Source organism: Argopecten irradians, chromosome 12 (genome assembly GCF_041381155.1).
Source record: "Argopecten irradians isolate NY chromosome 12, Ai_NY, whole genome shotgun sequence".
NCBI classification, from domain to species: domain Eukaryota; kingdom Metazoa; phylum Mollusca; class Bivalvia; order Pectinida; family Pectinidae; genus Argopecten; species Argopecten irradians.
The window spans coordinates 21,594,730-21,615,708 of record NC_091145.1 but is presented as its reverse complement, the minus strand read 5'-3'; the positions used below and the strand labels follow the sequence as shown (position 1 = coordinate 21,615,708).

At 33.8% G+C, this 20,979-nt stretch overlaps 1 protein-coding gene across 2 annotated transcripts; it reads left to right on the top strand.

Moving 5' to 3' along the window:
* The first annotated feature begins 721 nt into the window (after window positions 1–721).
* On the top strand, window positions 722–20,602 carry LOC138336173 (traB domain-containing protein-like). Of its 2 annotated transcripts, XR_011210399.1 has the most exons (10): window positions 722–798; window positions 4,797–4,976; window positions 8,981–9,189; window positions 11,775–11,915; window positions 12,267–12,377; window positions 12,715–12,860; window positions 13,807–13,997; window positions 14,339–14,438; window positions 17,042–20,234; window positions 20,360–20,602. XR_011210399.1 is itself a non-coding variant. In XM_069285513.1 (9 exons), exons 1-9 carry the CDS (start codon window positions 765–767, stop codon window positions 17,166–17,168), a joined length of 1,239 nt encoding a protein of 412 aa, XP_069141614.1. In that variant the 5' UTR covers window positions 722–764; the 3' UTR covers window positions 17,169–20,275. The 2 variants fall into 2 exon arrangements, 1 of the variants encoding a protein (XP_069141614.1); XM_069285513.1 differs by lacking the exon at window positions 20,360–20,602 and having other exon boundaries at window positions 17,042–20,275.
* The last annotated feature ends 377 nt before the right edge of the window (window positions 20,603–20,979 follow it).

The following is a 20,979-nucleotide window of genomic DNA, read 5'->3' as shown; positions in this document are numbered from 1 at the left end:
AGATTATTTTAAATTTTCAAAAAAAGTTTAGAATTCCAAAATTTATTACCCGTCAAAGTCGGGACGTGTTTTTTGGGACACCCTGTATATATATGTATAATGTCTACGTCTGGTATCAGGGCCAGAGTATTTCTGGCTAGAGGCGCCGTTATACTGTTTTCTCCGCTTTTTGGATATTCAAAATTCTAATTCTTGATATCCAAAATTTGAATTCTTGATATCCAAATTTCGATTCATCAAGAATGATATCAAGGAGTTCGAATTTTGGATATCAATAATTCGAATTACGGATAATTTAGACTAGCAAGAATTCGAATTTTAGATATCAAGAAATGTTTGTTATTTTTGGATATCCGAAAATAATGTATTGATATCCAAAATTCGAATTCTTGGTATCAACAGAGATTTAAATAGTACTATTTAAATCTCTGGTATCAAGAAAAATGATTGTATTTTTGGATATCAAAAAATCAAATTTTGGATATCAATTAAGAAACTGAATTCAATAAATTCTCCCTTGTTTTACTACGAAACTTTGTACTACCATTTAGAAGGAAAACAAAGTTCTGTTGTGTGCAGTTTTTATGATTTTTTAACATCAATTTAAACCCCACTTACCGGTACATGTAACTGACCGTTACAATACACTCTACGGTGACAGTCGGAATATCGATATCCGTCATCGTGGTTTCCATTTTAGTCTGTTTCTGTTGTTAACGTCATCGGTATATGTGTACACATACGCATGTTGCAACATCCCAACTATGGATGGAGTTAAACTTGAAAACTCGGTACATGGTAAGTTATTTTATCATCTGAACATATTTAACCTTTAAATTGGTAATATCATGTTTCATTGTACTTGGATTTATATGAAAGATTTGATGTTAGATCATATACATTGACAGAATGTTGGAAAATATTAGACCATCTGGCACTGATCTGGAATACTTAACGTTACACTGAAAGTGAAACAGGCCGACATTTTTGTAGGACATGGGTCGGTTAAAATATTTAACGGGGTTATAACAACCTATTAAACATTTGTTTGGGAGTTATATAAGGTTAAAAGTCCATAAGATATTATTCTCTTATTTACCATTTTATTCTGTTCTATTTTATAATTAGTCTATTCAGGCACCGAAAGCAGACCGATGATTGACAGGCAGCTATATAGGCAGCAGGTGAACGTTATGGCTGATTTAACACTAAATTGTAGGCCTATAGCCATACTGCCTATCAATCATTTGTATAGACCTTCAAAGTTACACTGTAGATACATATACAAGGAAAATGACTAGCAGTTACTGTAGATTGATAGTAAAATATACTGTGTAGAGGAATATTTAAAAAAAAAATGTTGGATATACCACAGGAGTTCGACGTTCTATCAATAATATAGAGAATGAATATATAAAAAAATATCCCTATACTATGTATTATTGTACTGTACATGTATACAGTACAATACAAAAGATACATCACATCTAGATCTGTAGGCATGAGTTAAAATGCACCTTGTGTGAAAAAAATGTGAACAGTAGCCTCACCTAGGATTTAAGTCCCAATATCCATATCTGTCGTATTTATTTCATGATTTAGAATAATTTTGAAAAAAATCCTGTTTTAAATCATGCACAGTCCGGACTAAATTTAAGTCTAATTGAGAGATAATAATAAGGAAACTTTTGATAAAAAAAATCAAATAAATATTGATCATTATTAGGCTGGTCCCATTTAGTAAAACAATTTTAAGCCAAAGTTAGCCGACATTGTAACATCATTGCCTTAAACGTCATATGACTACACTATCTATGTAAGGTCTGTCCGAACTCTACCGAGAATGGGTCATGAACTTTCCGACTTCCGTTTAGCATTAATCCTAACTTTTATGGCGACCAGTTTAGAATAAAGGCATGTTTACAACTGTCGACTTTCATTAACTGCTGTATCAAAATTATTAAGAAATCAATATAAATATTCTTTTATGTAACTTTATTTCAACTACATCTACAAATACTAACAATATTGGGGTCAAATCTTTTTGTTGATAGTTACATATAGTGTGACTGATATAGCACATATGTTTGTCGGAATGTCCACAGGAGTTTAAGACTCTATATCAATAAATGTCAATCTACTGTGGTTTGTCAAATGCAAGTGATGAGTATATGGGTGGTGTAGTGGTTTTTCACCTAGCCGGCCGGGGATCACTGCCGGGGTTCAATTCCCGGCAAGGTCGTGAAAAGGTTAGGGGACATCTGCCTGATCCAACGGGTTTTTTTCGGGCACTCTGGTTTCCTCCCACATTAAGACCCCTCGCACTCTTACATTCCGGCCATTAAGAGTGATTTGCATAAGTTGAATAACTTGTTTCGTAATAATTTTATAAAGTTTATCTTTTTTTAGTATATATTTGCACAGGAGTGTGAAGATTGTCAAGTACATTTGCATGTACTTTATATATTGGTTGATTGATATACAATATTGTATACCATTTATGATTTTTAGTAGAATGTTAGAAAATAATAATTGCTGAATTTATTTAATCCTTCATTATTTATTTGTTAACAAGTTACCCGGTAGATATTTGTACTAAAAAATAGATTTTCATACTTTCCCCATTGATCTATGACAATGGTTAACTATATATGCTAACAAAATCATTTGAATCAAGTAGAACTGTCACTGACTACTGAAAAAGATGTTCATCAACTACAATGGCATTCTTATTTGTTCTCTTCATTTTACTCTGTCAGTACGATTTAGACATTTCTGATTGATAAGAATATGCCATTATGGTCATTCCAGAGTTTATGTACATGACTGACAATGTATTTTATAATCTACGAATTTGTGGAAGGATATGTTGTAACGGATCACTGGAGACTTTTGTTCTTTTCCATTTTTGTTTTATTTTCCATTCAACATCTATAAATCCAGTTCACAATACGTTCACAATATCTAAATATCTCTTATACTCAAAGGTTTCTCTCTCTTCTGTTTTGTATCTCTTAGCTCCAATTCTCTGTTCTTACTCTCTGCTCTTACTGCTCTTCCTGCTCTTATTGCTCTAGCTCTTACTGCTCTTACTGACTCTTCTGTTCTTACTGACTTGCCACACCTAAATTTACATATATATAAGTTCCTGGTGACCCTCAGAGAAGTCACCCCCTAAGGCTACCTACTAAAACCCAGGCTGACCCCAGAATCCACAACACTGTGTTTCTTATTAAACTTTAAACCTAATTCCTGACAAAACCAATAATGATATTTAAAATCTATAAACTATCATCCCTAGAACACATTATCTAGATTATAACCATATCAATTTAGTTTTACTTTAAACACATCCTATTTACTTAATTTACTCATTAATTACTTTTACATACCTCAAATGACATATAAACTAATACAGTGCTCAAGCTACCGCATTGTTTAAGATAATAAAAACATCTTCATAAACTGTATAACTTACTCTTTCAGCTGATATCTATCTTATTCTCTAAATAGTTATTACTAATTAGAAATAGTACATTTAATCTACTAAACAAAAACAACTATTCATAGAGGTAGAGTGTCAAGCCTTATCTTGACCCAGTGGGATGTCTGACCTAGCTGACCATCCTGATGCTGGCACAGTATGACACTTCCCTTCACAACCCAAATCGCAAGCACTTACATAATATACCTGGCTAACAGGATTTACACTACTACAGATATATTAGCTGAAGTTAGGATGTTATTCTCATTACAGATTGTTATTAAATATTGCTTGTTATGCATACTGTATTACATGTACATTTTGTATATATACTTTTCAATATGTGAAATCATTTTAAACCTTCGATTTAGAGAAGACAACAACTCTAATTTAAGATGTAATGGAAATATAAAAACATAAGAGAATCCTTGTTTCTACTTTCAAGGCACCAATTTAATGGTATTGATTTTGACTTTATTATGTAGTTTGTACTTGATAAGTGATTGTGCTGGTGTGTATAATGTTTCATCAGGATATTTTGATACCACGTGTACAAAAGCTTGAACAGGAGAATCTGCAAAATTAATTTGAATGTAACATATATATGTACTTAGCAAAATATTTATTATAAATAAATATATGGCCATTTCCGAATGGTGCATGCCTAAGTGGGCAAAATATTTGGCTCCAAAATGCAGTCTGCAACTTTAAGCACTAGTTCAATGCCCACGACTAGTAATTTTATGACTGGAATAGTACCAATTGTAATGAACTAGTGGCTCCCCACCTGATAAAATTTCGTAAATACTATTACAAGAGCGATGGTCAATTGCAACATATTTTGAGTGCGTTCTGTATGTGATTATTTCAGTCCGGATGCATCATTTTGTGTGAACTTGCATCCACAAATGCATCCAGACTGTAATTTGGATCAAACATCCTAAACTGATCACTGAAGTGCTGAAGCAAAACGCCTAAACGGCTGTACATCTAATTTGAACTAGTGATTAAATAGTTGGACTAGTAAAAGTTTTGGGTTTAATAGTCCAAATGACTAGCAGCGAAAAAAATTAATGTCACAGACTGAAAATGCACAAGAGAAAAGGTCCTGATGATACATACTTAGTATAGACTGATTTCTCGGTTAAATCATCAATTTTAAATAATGTTTATATACTTTTTCTTGTAATATTGAGACAAGTCAACTGTTGGAGTGGTCATGTTGAAAACAGTTCAAAACTGTTGAAGTGACTTCATGTACAATATACCAAGTACAATATTCAGTGTCATTGATATTTTCTATTTATTATAGCTGTACCAGAAAGAGTGACAGCTGCACAAGGAGATGCTGATCCTGTTGGAGATATAACAAAGGATACATCAGTTGTTCCTAATATCAGTAATGAGGAGGGATCAAAACAAGAAATTGACACAAATCCTGTTCCCCAGGAATCAGAAGATGCAATGGAAAGCGAGTTGTCAGACCTCGAAGGTCAGATATATGTAGTATTCTCAAGAACATACTGGTTCTTGTACATGTGTATTGTAGTAACCTGTCAAATATTTAGAAAAACCATAGATTATATATAAGGTTTCATTGACTGAGTTGTTTTAAAAGGTCCTCTAGCAAACAAGGGATCACTACTCTTTGGGTTACAATTAAAAGTTAGTGACACATGTAATGGACAATTACTGGTCATGACATTCATATTCAAGATTATAATGTTTTTCTTGATAACTCCAGCTTCCCTTCGCTGCTAAATCTGCAACATCTTTTCTAAACAAAGAAGCCAAATTTATATTCTGGTAGGTTTTATAGGTATGAAAACAAATTCAAACAAACAAATCCTAAAGTAAAAATAACACTCCAGGAAGTATTTTTGTACCGACTTCCAAGAATGCTATCAAATACCAGCCAGATGTTATTGATTAATTGTGAAGTTACTTCATAGCCCATGTGAGGCAGTTACCAGGAACTAATCATAATGTTCAGTGTTGTTTTTTTGTCTATTGTCATCATGCACCGTCCATCTGCCGTGCGCCGTCTGTAAACTTTTCATTAAAACGACTTCTTTTCAATAACCGAAAGGCCCAGAGCACTGACAATTAGCCTGTAGCATGCTGGGATGAAGGGCTACCAAGTTCGTTAAAATAAATGACATTGACCTTCATTCAAGGTCACAGGGATCAAATAGGCTAAAATCTTTAAACAACTTCTTCTCAAGAACCAGAAGGCCCAGGGTACTGTTATTAGGCCTGTAGCATGCTGGGATGGAGGGCTACCAATTTTGGTCAAATGAATGACCTTGACCTTCATTCAAGGTCACAGGGTTCAAATAGGCTAAAATCCTTTAAACAACTTCTTGTGAATACATTAGAGGCCTAGAGACCAGATATTAGGCCTGTGACATGCTGGAACAAATAGCTATCAAGTTTGTTCAAATGAATGACCTTGATCTTCATTCAAGGTCACAGGAGTCAAAAAGGTTAAAATCTTTAAACAACTTCTTCTCAAGAACCAGAAGGCCCAAGGTTCTGATATTTGGCTTGTAGCATGATGGGGTGAAGGGCTATCAAGCTTGTTCAAATGAATGACCTTGACCTTCATTCGAGGTCACAGGGGTCTAATAGGCTAAGATATTCGAGGTCACAGGGGTCTAATAGGCTAAGATCTTTAAACAACTTCTTCTCAAGAACCGAAAGGCTCATGGTACTCATATTAAGCCTGTAGCATGCCTGTATGAAGGGCTACCAAGTTTGTTCAAATGAATGACCTTGACCTTCATTCAAGGTCACAGGGGTCAAATAGGCTAAAATCTTTTAAACAACTTCTCCTCAAGAACCAAAAGACCCAGGATACTCATATTGGGTCTTCAGCATGCTGGGATGAAGGGCAACAAAGTTTGTTCAAATGAAAGACTATGACCTTCATTCAATGTCACAAGGGTCATAAAAGCTTTTATCTTTAAGCAAATTCTTCTCAAGAACTGTAAGGCCCAGGATACTCATATTGGGCTTGCAGCATGCTGGGATGAAGGGCTACCAAGGTTGTTCAAATGATTGACCTTGACCTTCATTCAAGGCCACAGGGGTGAAATAGGCTAAAATCTTTAAACAACTTCTTCTCAAGAACCAGAAGGCCCAGGATACTCATATTGGGCTTACAGCATGCTGGGATGAAGGGCTACCAAGTTTGTTCAAATGAATAACCTTGACCTTCATCTAAGGTCACAGGGATCAACTAGGCTAGAATCTTGAAATAACTTCTTGTGAATAACTAAGAGGCCTAGAGACCTGATATTGGGCCAGTGATATGCTGGGATGAAGGGCTACCATACTTATTAAAAAAAAATGACCTTGATCTGCATTCAAGATTGCAGGGATCAAAATTGCTAAAATCTTAAAATGACTTCTTGTGAATAACTAAGAGGTCTTAGAGACCTGATATTGGGTCTGTGACATGCTGAGATGAAGGGCTACCAAGTTTGTTCAAATGAATTACCTTGATCTTCATTCAATGTCACAGGAGTCATTTAGGCTAAAATCTTTAAATGACTATGCTGTATAGTCAGATGGCCGTTTAGGCCCATGGGCCTCTTGCGCTTGTTTTCATTGTTCTCTGGACTCACTGACTTTTCTCCACCTCATAAACCTGGCACATTCTTAACAGATTTTGACTAAAATAGGATATGAAACAAAGGCTACAAAAAAAAAAAAAAAAAAAAAACACATATTACTCAAGAGAGATAATGGCTGAATTGTATGTAATTGAATGGTTATTGATTACAAGCTGTACTTTTATGCAAGACAAGTAAGTACAGTATATACACATGTGCTGTTATATTTAAACCTTACTGAAAATTACCAAAAAGTATTACCCAGGTATTCTTATTACCACTAAGGTCTAATTACATGTCATTCATTTTTGAGTAGGAGAAACTAAAGAAACTTAAAAATCTGTGCAATGTATATATAAATATCATATGTTACCTGTAATTTCGGATATGACATTTACCATAGTTACAACTTCCTTGTACAAGTGTCATACATGATAGAAATTTTACAAATATTACAAGATAGAATGTCACTACAGGTAAATCCAAGTTGTTCACATGCGCTGCATTTCATAAATTGATGCTATATATGTGTGATGTTTATATTTGTGTATATACACATCTGTTGGTAATCTTGATCACAAATCTGTTTGATGTTGTAATGGCAGTGTCATTGTTGTTTAAAAATACTCATATGATCCAACTAGAACAGCTTAGGAATTCTTCTGCTTCATACTTAAAAGCAATTTTGTGTAAAATTTTGAAAGTTTAATATAGAATCGGGATACCATGCCATACCAGTGAGAGTATGTTTATTGATAAATGTCTCCATAAGTCTTTCTTTATAATTGATTAAATTTCATGAATAAATCTGCTCATGAATTAGATGTTGATGGATAAATATATATGTATACTGTATTTGACTCACTAAGCACCCAGGATGCTTGAAAAATTTTAAAAAATAAGGTGATGCTAAATAGAACTAATTTTTTCTTAGCTTTCCATTAAATTATTACAAAAACTATTATAGCTTTAAAAAAATCTTTTTGCAAAAATTCAGTCTGCATTTATTCCGGGTCAGTGAAAATGAGGCCTCGATAAAGAAGAGGGGTGCTTATAGGAAAGGGGGTCAAATGCGGTATTACCAATACTGGGAAGCTTTTCCAAATTATGAACATGTTCATTTACCGTAAATGGGGATATTTTGGCGTCGTGAAAATTTGGCAATTTTGTATCAAAATAGGGTGGTTAAATTTTGGTGCGTTTAAATTTTGAGTTGCCCTATGCCATGTAAAATTCTGGAGCATAAGTTGATTTGATAAAAGAAAAACATTGTGAAGAATTACTATGCCTATGCACATAGATCCTGTAACAATGAAAAACCGACGTGATTAGTTTTGAGAACCTTAGCAATACAAAGACAATCCTTTGAAATAATGGTCTTCAATAGAAGATATAGATTAATAGTCACACATCTGTTAATTTACATGTTTGCACACAAGAAAGACTCGCACAGGTAACATTGTGTTTTTGGTTGCCAGCACATACCTTAATGTAACGTGATCGAGCAATAAACCGGAGAGTATGTGTTCACATACTGAATAAATGGCATGTAGATGTATTGACCGTTATATACACATGAATACATAGCCAAATTTTGGTGTGTTAAATTTTAGCGGCGCCAAGTAAGCCAAAATGTGACCACATCCAAAATATCCCAATTTACGGTAATACATGTATCTGTATGTCTATCCTAAACCTGCCATATTATTGCATGTCCATCATCATAAATCTTGAATCTATATTCATTTTTTTCAGAATCTTTGAAATTAAGATTAGTATGTATACATTATAATATCATACAGTCACCAATACTAGAAAACCTGACACCATTTTTTTTAAACTTAAGGATGTAATACGACAAGTGAATAATTATCAACAGATGATGACGATGAAGATGATGAGGGAGAGGATACCGGAGATGAGAGTGACATTGAGGACAATGATGAAGATGAAGCAATCCGAGCCAGTAGAGATCCCAATCCTTCACTCCCTGGTACTGTCACTATCCTGTCTAACAACACGGAGATGAAAGTCTACCTGGTCGGTACGGCCCATTTCAGTCATGAGAGCCAAGCAGACGTAGCTGAGGTAAGGATTACTCCCATGATATTTGAGTTCAGATGATGAAAAAGTTATAATACGACAGGCATTGCTCTTAAATTGGCTAACAAACGAAGGACAGCAAGCTTACAATTATCGAAAGTACAGAAAAATAGCTGTGTGTGTGGGGGGGGGGGGTGGTCTAATTTGCAGACAATCCCTCTTCGAATGAATGATAAAAAAAACTGTATAGGAACTTATTTGCTAACAATTATAATTTCCGGAAAGTTGTAAAATAGGTGGAGGAGGGTGGGATGCCTTATTTGTGGTGGGAGCTTTATTTGTGGAAGGGGTCATGTGTTTGAGGATGGATACAGTTAGATAAGGAACACAATCTATGGCAACCGTGTAATATTTAGAGGTTATTATATGACAATTATGATATCACACCCTTTATCAGCCCGAGACCGCCATATCAGCCCAAGGGCCGCAGGCCCGAGGGCTGATATCAGGTCAAGGGCTGATAAAGGGTGCGATATCAAAATTGACATATCATAACCTTTTTATCACACATTTAAAAAAAAAAAGAGAAAGAAATGTTCAACAAAATGCGGCAAAGCGGGTTCATTTCAGAATGATCAGTCACATATTTTTGCAGAAAGTGAAAGTAGAAGCATCCTGTGTTCAATAATGTTTTTCTTGTTATAAACTCAATGCCAGTAATTCAGCAAAGCTATATGATTAAAGATGCTCCACCGCCGACAGAGCATAAATGATATTCATCATTTGAACAATAATTGGTGTTTAATCGTGTATATATATGTATAATCAACACAAAAATAATATAAAATAATTTACTTCGCCTTTGGTGTATGCGCAATCAGGACTTCATTCCATATAGGATAAAGTGGCACGGAATTTTTTCGGGATGCAATTAATTATTTTTTTATATTTTTAACTTGAAGTAAAATTAGAAGCTCAAACTTTTCAATGGTGGTAATGGTGTAAAGTAAGTAACTTTTGTAACTGAAGAAAAATACTAAATCGTCTGCTCCTGTTTTTAATAGTGAAAAAATACCATTTGTCAGCGATGGAGCATCTTTAATATGATAATTAATAATTATATAAATTGTTTCTAACAGTACAGTTAGTCAGCGCACACAATAAGCAATAAGAACAAAACATGTGTCAACATCAATAAGATTGATGGGTAAGGGGAGATTACTCTTTCGCAGTTAGAAATCCTTTATTTACCTGGCATATTTTTTATCCCCCACTTTCTCCTAAACGGGGGATATTAATTTGGGTTTGTCCGTCTTTCCATCCATCTGTCTGTCTATCTGTAACACTTCATTTCCGTGCAACAAACTGTAACAAATGTAAACCAATTTTTTTCAAACTTGGTGACAAGGTTAAATGCCTTAAGGACTCTGCCAAGTTTGATTGCGACTTTCAATAGACCTTATTTAGTGGAGTAATGGCCCTTTGCTTAAATAAAAAAGTCAATTTCTGCCACTTCCATACAATAACTGTAATAAATATTGTTGAATTCCTTAAGTGCCTGGCCAGGTTTGATGAACTCTTGCAGCGGATATTATTTATCAGAGTTATGGCCCTTTAATTTACTACAAATGTCATTTTTCTGCAGTTTGTGTGTAATAACTAACTAATGTTAAAGATGCTCCACTGCTGACAAATGGTATTTTTTCTCTATCAAAAACATAAGCAGACGATTTGGTATTTTTCTTCAGTTACAAAAGTTACTTTACACCATTACCACCATTGAAAAGGTTGAGCTTCTAATTTTACCTCAAGTTAAAAATATAAAAAAGTGTTTAATGGCATCCCGAAAAAAATCTGTAGCACTATATTCTATATGGAATGAAGTACTGATTGCCCTTGCACCAAAGGCAAAATAAATTATCTTATCTTGTATTATTTTTGGTGTTAATTAGACATTTACATACACGATTAAACACCAATTATTGTTCAAATGATGAATATCATTTATGCTCTGTTGGCAGTAGAGCATCTTAAAAACTAATATTCTTAAAACTTGGTAACAAAGTTAAATGCCTTAAGGGCTTAGCCAAATTTGATCGCCACTTTTGGCAGATCTTAATTAGCAGAGTTATGGCCCTTTCTTTAATTGCAAAAAGTCATTTTCTGCCTAAAAGCGGGGGATGGAAATTCCACAAATTTGCTTGTGATTCATTAACAGTTAAAAAAAAAACGAACAAAAGAATGGATTATCTACTGCACTCTCAGATAGGCTTTGCCTAAAATCATATTAAAATTGACTTTGTGTTTCCAAAGAATACAAAGATAGAAAAAAACAGCTTGGTATTAAAATTATCAACCTACCAAAGATCTCCAGGCCACAGGATAATGAAACAATTTTAAGTCCAAAACTGTCTTAAGTTTAGAGTTATCCAATCAAGGATGACTTTACAAAAAGTAACATCATTTCTGACTGGCTCAGTCAAAACTTAAGCCTAAAATTGTTTCTTGATCTGGTAACCATGTCTATAGCTATATACATGTAGTAGCTAGTGGAAAATCAAGAGTTATCTGATATAAATGTGGATCTGATCCATGTGTTGGTATGATAACATTACCTATTCCTTTGTCAGACTATACAGAAGACCCAGCCAGATGTTGTCATTGTGGAGCTGTGTGATAGTCGCGTACACATGCTGCATCTAGATGAAAAACTGCTATTAGAGGAAGCAAAGAACATCAACTTCCAGAAAATCAAAGAAACCATCAGTAAGGTAAAGGACACTTTTCAGGCTCTTGTTTTTAAGACTTTAAAATTATATGTATAACCTTTTGATGTTGAATTTTTCTGAACTTTGAAAAGCATATTATAAAAAATGATATTTCAAAATCCTGCCTCCCCACTTTTATGGTAATTCTCAGGATCATCCAAAAAATAGTGAAAATAAATATAATAATAAATAAATAAGATTCCAAGTAAAGAAAATTGTCCAGGACATTCCTGTAGATACCTATAATGAATGAATTTCATTTTTCAGGGACAATTTTTTCATGTCTATAATTATTGCATATTTGAGCTATGTTACCCTTTAAAATAAATGTTGGATAAACTATATTTGTTACAGATAGGATATGTACAGGGTATAGCCTACCTCCTGCTACTCAGGATGTCTGCGCACATCGCCAAGGAGCTGGGTATGGCTCCTGGAGGGGAATTCCGCCAGGCATTCAGAGAGGTTAGTCTGTGGAGTAGCATGAAAAAGAGACAGTTTTGTATGGAAGGAATCAATTATCATCACAAGACTACTAATTGTTCAACAGAAAATATGAAGAATAGTCTTGTGGCCTTTCTTTAAATTGATTTGCTAGAGAATGTATTCCTAAAGAAATTTTTTAGAAATGTCATTTTATTTTAAATGTACCTATTTCCTGATGTAAAGCAGTATTATTTTTTATCATAGATGATATCTAGAAAATTACATCTCACTTTGATGGAAAAAATCTCAGATTGAATACATGTATGTGCATTCTGTGTCATTTATAAAAGTTTGTTAACTGCTTCTGTATTCTCAGGCCAAGAAGGTACAGGTGTGTAAGATGATCAAGTTAGGAGACCGTCCTATTCAGATCACTATGAGACGCGTCCTCGCCTCCCTCTCCTTCTGGCAGAAACTCAGACTGGTGTGGCACCTACTTTTCTGTATAGATTATAAATTTAGGTCAGTAAAGTGGTTTTAATGAGGAGATAATTCCTGTGGAGTAAAACTATATTTTCTATATTTTATATTTCAAATATTCAGTATTTGCGTAGCACAGAGTAACATATATATTGGCCTTGCAGGTAGGTAATGATTGTTATTTCTCCCAAATTTCACTTATTTGTCACAGAATTTAGCCGTGAGAGATTTCTTTGTCAACCCCTAGGGTATGACAGATTGTGTGTGCTAACCTTTTGAACCTGTAGACAATTATATGACCTCATGACTTCATGTGGTGTAACCGTGGCGTGCATTGTTGATGACGTCATCAATATTGACGTGCAGTGGACAGAACCATGTTCAGGTCAAAGTGAAAATGCTTCTGTTTTGGCTATTATCTCTTCTCTTTTTTTTGTATGTGGGAGAAAAAGAATCATTCCCTAATATGAAGGTGTGACAACAAAATCACAACCCTCGGGGAATTCCTAAATGTCTTACCCTTGGCAAGCCTCAGGTTGGACGTTCATGAATTACCCCACAGGTTGTGATTTTGTTGTTACACCCTCTAGGTAGGGAAAGATCCTAATAGTCATATTTCTATGAGTGTAACATCCTATTATTAAAAAATGTAATTTTTGCTCTAATTATGTCAATCAATACCTATAGCTACAAGTGAGATAACTCTGTAATATGCATATTATCGTAATATACATGTTTATAATGAATCATTAACCATATTGGTTACGTAGCAACACAACTAATGTTTGTATAAGAAAGGAGGGGGAGATAACTCCCTCTAGTTGAATATGTTTTTTGGTATGAAAAAGAATATGCAAGTAACTCCTTGCTTCCCACTTTATAACAAATAATTTCTGATTACCAGTATTTTGTTGTGTTTAGAACTCGTTAGTTAACATTGGTAGTAGAACTGTTAATAGTAATTTAATGTAGCTATCTTTGTTTCCAGTAAAGAGGATATAGAGAAATGTAAGGACAGAGACCTTCTAGAACAGATGCTAAAGGACATGGCTGGTGAGTTCCCTGCCCTTGCCAAGGTTGTGGTTGAGGAGAGGGACACCTACCTGGCATTTAGCTTGAAGAATGCTGCAGTCACTTTTCGAGACTATCAGCGGAAACGCGGCAATGAGAACGATTCAGGTAATACAGGAAGAACAATCATATAAATTTATTGAGATTATGATAAAAATGTATCTTGTTTTATTATAGGGCTTTGATATAAAATGTTTCTAACCATGTAATGAGAGAAAAACAGGTTTGATGAAGACCTTTCATCAGGAATTATGTTTATGTAAGAAGTATACATATGAAGTATTCCATATATTCTATATTTCAGCTCACCCTGTAGTGGTATATGTTTATGTATGAAGTATACATATGAAGTATTCCGTATATTCTATATTACAGCTCACCCTGTGGTGGTAGTATATGTTTATGTATGAAGTATACATATGAAGTATTCCGTATATTCTATATTTCAGTTCACCCTGTAGTAGTGGTCGGTGTGGTGGGGATAGGCCATGTACCTGGTATTATAGCTAACTGGGAACAGTACAGACACAACCTTAAAGAAATCACTACGTAAGTCACACAGAGCTTCCTATTATAATCATATACACTGTACATGTTCAGCAGTATTAGGGCTTATTGGGCAATTTGTATAGAGTACTGTGGGGTTTGCATTATTAAAGTGCATAGTCGGGCAATGAAAACCAGTATAAATGCGTTCATTGACTTTCCAAAAGTCCTTACATATCAAAATGACGATCAAATTGTGCCTACTTTGTCCAGTTTAGACCATTGAAATTATGGAAAGCCCCATGTAAATTTACCACTGTTCTAAAAATAAATTCTGAAAGCGAGGCTGTGTGGGAATGTCAACACGTATATAGGTAGCCGGGAGGACGTTTTAGGATTCCTTTACTATAAATTAATTTCCTCGCGTTCAGAGCGATTTTGACAGGATATTTTATTTTCCTATTTTATAAGAAATTATACTGGATATATTAACACCATTTTAACCGACTTAAGCCTTCCTTTGCCCGACTATTCACTTTAACAAAATCTGTCACGCCATTAAATGACCATAGCCATTTTCAAAAATAAAACAAAAGCATATCAGCAAATACTAGTTTAATCCAATAGAAATAAGTTTTTGTTCATTCATCAGCGTTCATATCACATATGTACCTACAAATTAAAGGGACAATTCAATGAGGCTAATTCTGTTACATAACCACGAATGAAAATATGACATAAATATATTGTCCTACGTTCTTTATGAAACATATAACAAGAAATATTGACACATTGTTAAGTATTTTGATTGATACCTTTGAAATTCCAAATCGTTGATCAATACGATTAAGCAGGTACAATATGTACGCTGTACCCATACTCGAGCCAAAGTCACGCATGAAAAACAAATGAAATACATAACCATTGTAGAGTTGATGAAATTATTTTTAGACAAGAACATGCATCTAATAAGGCAAACACACTACTGTAAGAGCGATTGGAGTAGTTCTAGGCAAAAAATTCTTTACTAAACTGACAAGGGCCAGGGTTCAGCATACAAAACATCCAACCACTATGTGTAATGGCGGACAGTAAGCGAGTTTGAACATTTCACATAGATTTCACTACAGTGGGCTTTATCACAGTAAAACCAACTAATCTTTTTTCCATTAGAACTGGTTTGTTTCCGAAATATGTGCAAATTTTAATGTACTCAATTTCTGAATTGTCCTTTTAAGGAATACAACAGAGTAGAAAACAACCTCTAGACCAAGGATAATGTATTATAAACTATCTGCGAAAACAGGCACAGTTTCATGAACATTCCTTGAATAAGGGAAATTCCTGAACTTTAAACTAAATTCCTAGAGGAAAGCATTACAGCATTACAGAACCTATTCCTTAACTTTAAACTAAATTCCTAGAGGAAAGCGTTACAGAACTTATTCCGTAACTTTAAACTAAATTCCTAGAGGAAAGCATTACAGAACTTATTCCTTAACTTTAAACTAAATTCCTAGAGGAAAGCATTACAGAACTTATTCCTTAACTTTAAACTAAATTCCTAGAGGAAAGCATTACAGAACTTATTCCTTAACTTTAAACTAAATTCCTAGAGGAAAGCGTTACAGAACTTATTCTTTAACTTTAAACTAAATTCCTAGAGGAAAGCGTTACAGAACTTATTCCTTAACTTTAAACTAAATTCCTAGAGGAAAGCATTACAGAACTTATTCCTTAACTTTAAACTAAATTCCTAGAGGAAAGCGTAACAGAACTTATTCCTTAACTTTAAACTAAATTCCTAGAGTAAAGCGTAACAGAACTTATTCCTTAACTTTAAACAAAATTCCTAGAGGAAAGCATTACAGAACTTATTCCGTAACTTTAAACTAAATTCCTAGAGGAAAAAGATACAGAACTTATTTCTTAACTTTAAACTAAATTCCTAAAGGAAATAGTTACAGATTACAGAACTTATTCCTTAACTTTAAACTAAATTCCTAGAGGAAAGCATTACAGAACTTATTCCTTAACTTTAAACTAAATTCCTAGAGGGAAGCGTAACAGAACTTATTCCTTAACTTTAAACTAAATTCCTAGAGGAAAGTGTTATCGAACTTATTCTTTAACTTTAAACTAAATTCCTAGAGGAAAACATTACAGAACTTATTCCTTAACTTTAAACTTACAGAACTTATTCCTTAACTTTAAACTAAATTTCTGGAGGAAAGCGTAACAGAACTTATTCCTTAACTTTAAACAAAATTCCTAGAGGGAAGCATTGCAGAACTTATTCCTTAACTTTAAACTAAATTCCTAGCGGAAAACATTACAGAACTTATTCCTTAACTTTAAACTAAGTTCCTAGAGGAAAGTGTAACAGAACTTATTCCTTAACTCCAGATTTTCCTCTTAACTGAAGTTTGCTTTCATATCAGAAAGTGGAGGAAATTCTATAAGTTTTGGAATGTTCTTGAAACTGAGATCAGATTACTTTCCTTGAAGTGTATATTCAGGGAGAGGGCTTATATAGGCATAGCCTGCTGCCCAATCCCTATTAAATCAAATGATTTAATAAAATATTTTGAAATGAAAAAAAAGTGTATACCCATTCAGCATATTGAGGTTGATATCTTACATTTTTCAATATTTTTTCCTTACAGTGTCCCTGATCAGCCTATGTCTATCATCTGGAAGACATTTGGCTGGGCTTTCAGAATATCCTTGGTAGGAGCCATGGGGCTCGGCTGTTATAAACTTTATCGATGGACACTTCCTATGCTGTTATGATTGAACTTACGGAAGCAATCCACACTGGTCGTCTCATAATGGAAAACTGATATGGCATGTCACTCTCAGAAATTTTTGTCCAAAGACTTGAAGAGTCTTTGATTTCCTAGTCAAAATGTAATCACCCCACATGTACTGTACACATAGTGTTGTGTGATTTACTCACTGATGTTAATCAGAGCATGTTACAACCCTGTTGGAAAGGCTTTAAAAGGTAAACTTGGATTGATATTATTTTGAATTATGGAGATGCAGTTGATCTCAAATTGAAACATACACTTGTTCTGATTGTGTACAAACACTAGAAGGGCTTTAAGATATTCCATTAATCTTTGCTGAACTTCACGCTCAAATCTAATAACATCTGAATTGTCCAAGCTCAGAACGTCTGATAACTGATAACTACACTGGCCTAGCTATGGTTATGTTAGCAGCTCATCTGTATTCATCCTCAATACTCCAGGGGTTTTATAGTAAAACTGGAGGCAGTTCAAAAGAAAAAAAACTGAACAAGGTATGCAAATACTTCCTTTGACGATTTCAGAGAGAGCAACACTCCACTTCAAAGCCACACAGTCAACCACAGTTTACCGTTATTTGATTCTTTTGCTGTACATTAAAGGATCAAATCACTTGTGTCGACTCTGTTGCCTCCAGTTTTACTATGAGATAGTCCAGGGGTGGATATGACGTCGGTGATAGTAACCCCTACAGTGTCAAGGATGATCTGTATTGTGCGTAGGTATACATTTGTATTATAGAAAACAAATGAGTATTATTCATAAATATTTACAATGTCATCTCAAAAAATATATTATACACAAGAAAAATCTAAAATATCTGTAACACATTGCACAGGTTAGAGTGGACCTACTTTCTTCACTCTCTTGGTAGTGCTTACTGACTTTCCTGTTACCCAGAGTTACCTCCCCTTGTGAGCAGATTGTACATTTAAAGGTGTTTCTTCTTAAGGAAAAGAAATTCATTAACATGAATCTTTCATAGAGATTTCATTAGAAAACTTTTGAGTCAACAATCTGAAATGCATAATCAAATACATGATGAATTTCTGGGTATTCATATTTGATCTTAGATCATAATACATAAAATGCAATGTGATGTGGAAAAAATTAAAGCTTCAAATATCAAAAAATGCAAAGGGATTGTTTGAATCAGTGCTTTACATGTGTCAAATTCCGCTGAAAGAATAATTTGTCTGCTTTGTGAAATCATGCATACATACTTAGCAAGATCATGAAATTTGCAGTCACAGATATTGGATTTTCTTATTTTAGCAAATATTGTTTTAAAAAAAAAAGACCTGCATAAAAACCTTGATGGTAATATAGCATAGTGTGTGATATACATACCATATACAGAGGTATGAATTCAGAATTTAGGAAAAGACTTTATAATAAGTATTTTCAGAGGGAGATTACTTCAGTTATACAACAGTTACAGGATTAGGTACATCAGTGTGTGAACAGGTTATGTGTTAAATGTTTGGTTTAGGGATCTCTATTGGTGCTATTCTCATAATATTGTATACAAACTATTGTATCAGTAGATGTTATATAGTGTTTAAATATTGGTGTATACATGATTGAGTGAAAGTTGTTTGATAGAATGTGATGAGATGGAAGTTGTTTGAAAGAATGTGATGAGATGGAAGATGTTTGATAGAATGTGATCAGACGGAAGTTGTTTGAAAGAATGTGATGAGATGAAAGTTGTTTGATGGAATGTGATGAGATGAAAGTTGATTCTTTAATAATGTGTTGGTCTTGCATTATAACTAACCCACTGTAATAATGTCTTGTTTTTAAAAGCTTTCTTGATACATTGCTGTATTGCTTTATTTATTGTTCTCTATTTTGCTTAATTTATTGACTTACGGTATATTTCTTTACTGATAAGTAGAAGTGCATGATTTAAATATGAATTTCATTGTGAGTTTATCGTATTTTCATAAGTTAATATAATTGCCTTTGTATCATCGTTCATATATATCTTTAATTCACCAATATATGGTCACATTTCGATCTGTCAGAATTACTTCCCTTTTGACATTGAGTTACTAACGTTCACTATTGGTATTGGTGGAGTGGCTATACTCTGACAGATCAGAATGTGTGAGGAGGATTTGATTCATTATGATCTAAGAGGTTAGAAATCACCTTTATCCTGAATAAGATTGTATCTCGGTAATCTATCAAGAGGATGCCTGAAAACCAACAAGTATAATTAACGAACATGTATATAAAAGTCTTGTCCTAAAATCATAAAATGAAATAAATCTTGTTCATGTATCTAGGTATCAAAAAATATTTTGCCATTGATATTCACTTCATTATTTCTGGGGTTTTTTATATTTTAGTATGATAATAATAATATGATATAGTAATATAATACTTCTGTAGCTTTTATATCAAAACTTTGTTTCATGTGGATTCATTGTTTAATAGATATGTGCTGTTTTGACAATGTACTTGCATTTGTATGGTTTGGGTTTCAGATATTTGTTAATATACAGTTAATGAATCTGTTAGTTTACTCTTATGACTTGTCTATGTTACTGTATATTCAAAATAAAAATATTTCATTGCTTTAAAAAAAACTCTATATCTCTCTTTGTCAAAATGGTTTCACAAAATTAATGTAAGATTATACAGAATCAATCATTACACTAATGATAATATTATTAATTTATCCAGTTTTGATTGGTGCAATTAAGTAATAATGAAAAAATATAAAATCAGTGAATCAATACTTAAGTAACAATTACTTTATTTATCATGAATTTATAGTCAATTGATAAATAAGGTAAATGATTTCATAGTTAGAAATTTAAGGAATACATATACTGCAAACTTTTGATTGCAGTCAAATTTTAAGGCAAATGAGAAAAACTGACGTTATGATTTATTAGTCTGGATACACAGAGCAATTTGGTGGTTCTATTGTGGATATATCCTTTTACAAAATTCATCACTGTATATGAATTGTGCTTCAAAGACAGAGCGAAAAGCAAACCAGTTACAATAATAAAATGTGTCTGTGACCAAGGTGAATGTGTCCCTCACAATAATAAAAATGTGTCTGTGACCAAGGTGATGTGTCCTCACATATATTCTGATAAATTGTCTGTACAAGGTGAATTTGTACAATAATAAAATGTGTCTGTGACCAAGGTGAATGTGTCCCTCACAATAATAAAATGTGTCTGTGACCAAGGTGAATGTGTCCCTCACAATAATAAAATGTGTCTGTGACCAAGGTGAATGTGTCCCTCACAATAATAAAATGTGTCTGTGACCAAGGTGAATGTGTCCCTCACAATAATAAAATGTGTCTGTGACCAAGGTGAATGTGTCCCTCACAATAATAAAATGTGTCTGTGACCAAGGTGAATGTGTCCCTCACAATAATAAAATGTGTCTAAAACAATAATAAAATGTGTCTGTGACCAAGGTGAATGTGTCCCTCACAATAATAAAATGTGTCTGTGACCAAGGTGTGTCTGTGACCAAGGTGAATGTGTCCCTCACAATAATAAAATGTGTCTGTGACCAAGGTGAATGTGTCCCTCACAATAATAAAATGTGTCTGTGACCAAGGTGAATGTGTCCCTCACAATAATAAAATGTGTCTGTGACCAAGGTGAATGTGTCCCTCACAATAATAAAATGTGTCTGTGACCAAGGTGAATGTGTCCCTCACAATAATAAAATGTGTCTGTGACCAAGGTGAATGTGTCCCTCACAATAATAAAATGTGTCTGTGACCAAGGTGAATGTGTCCCTCACAATAA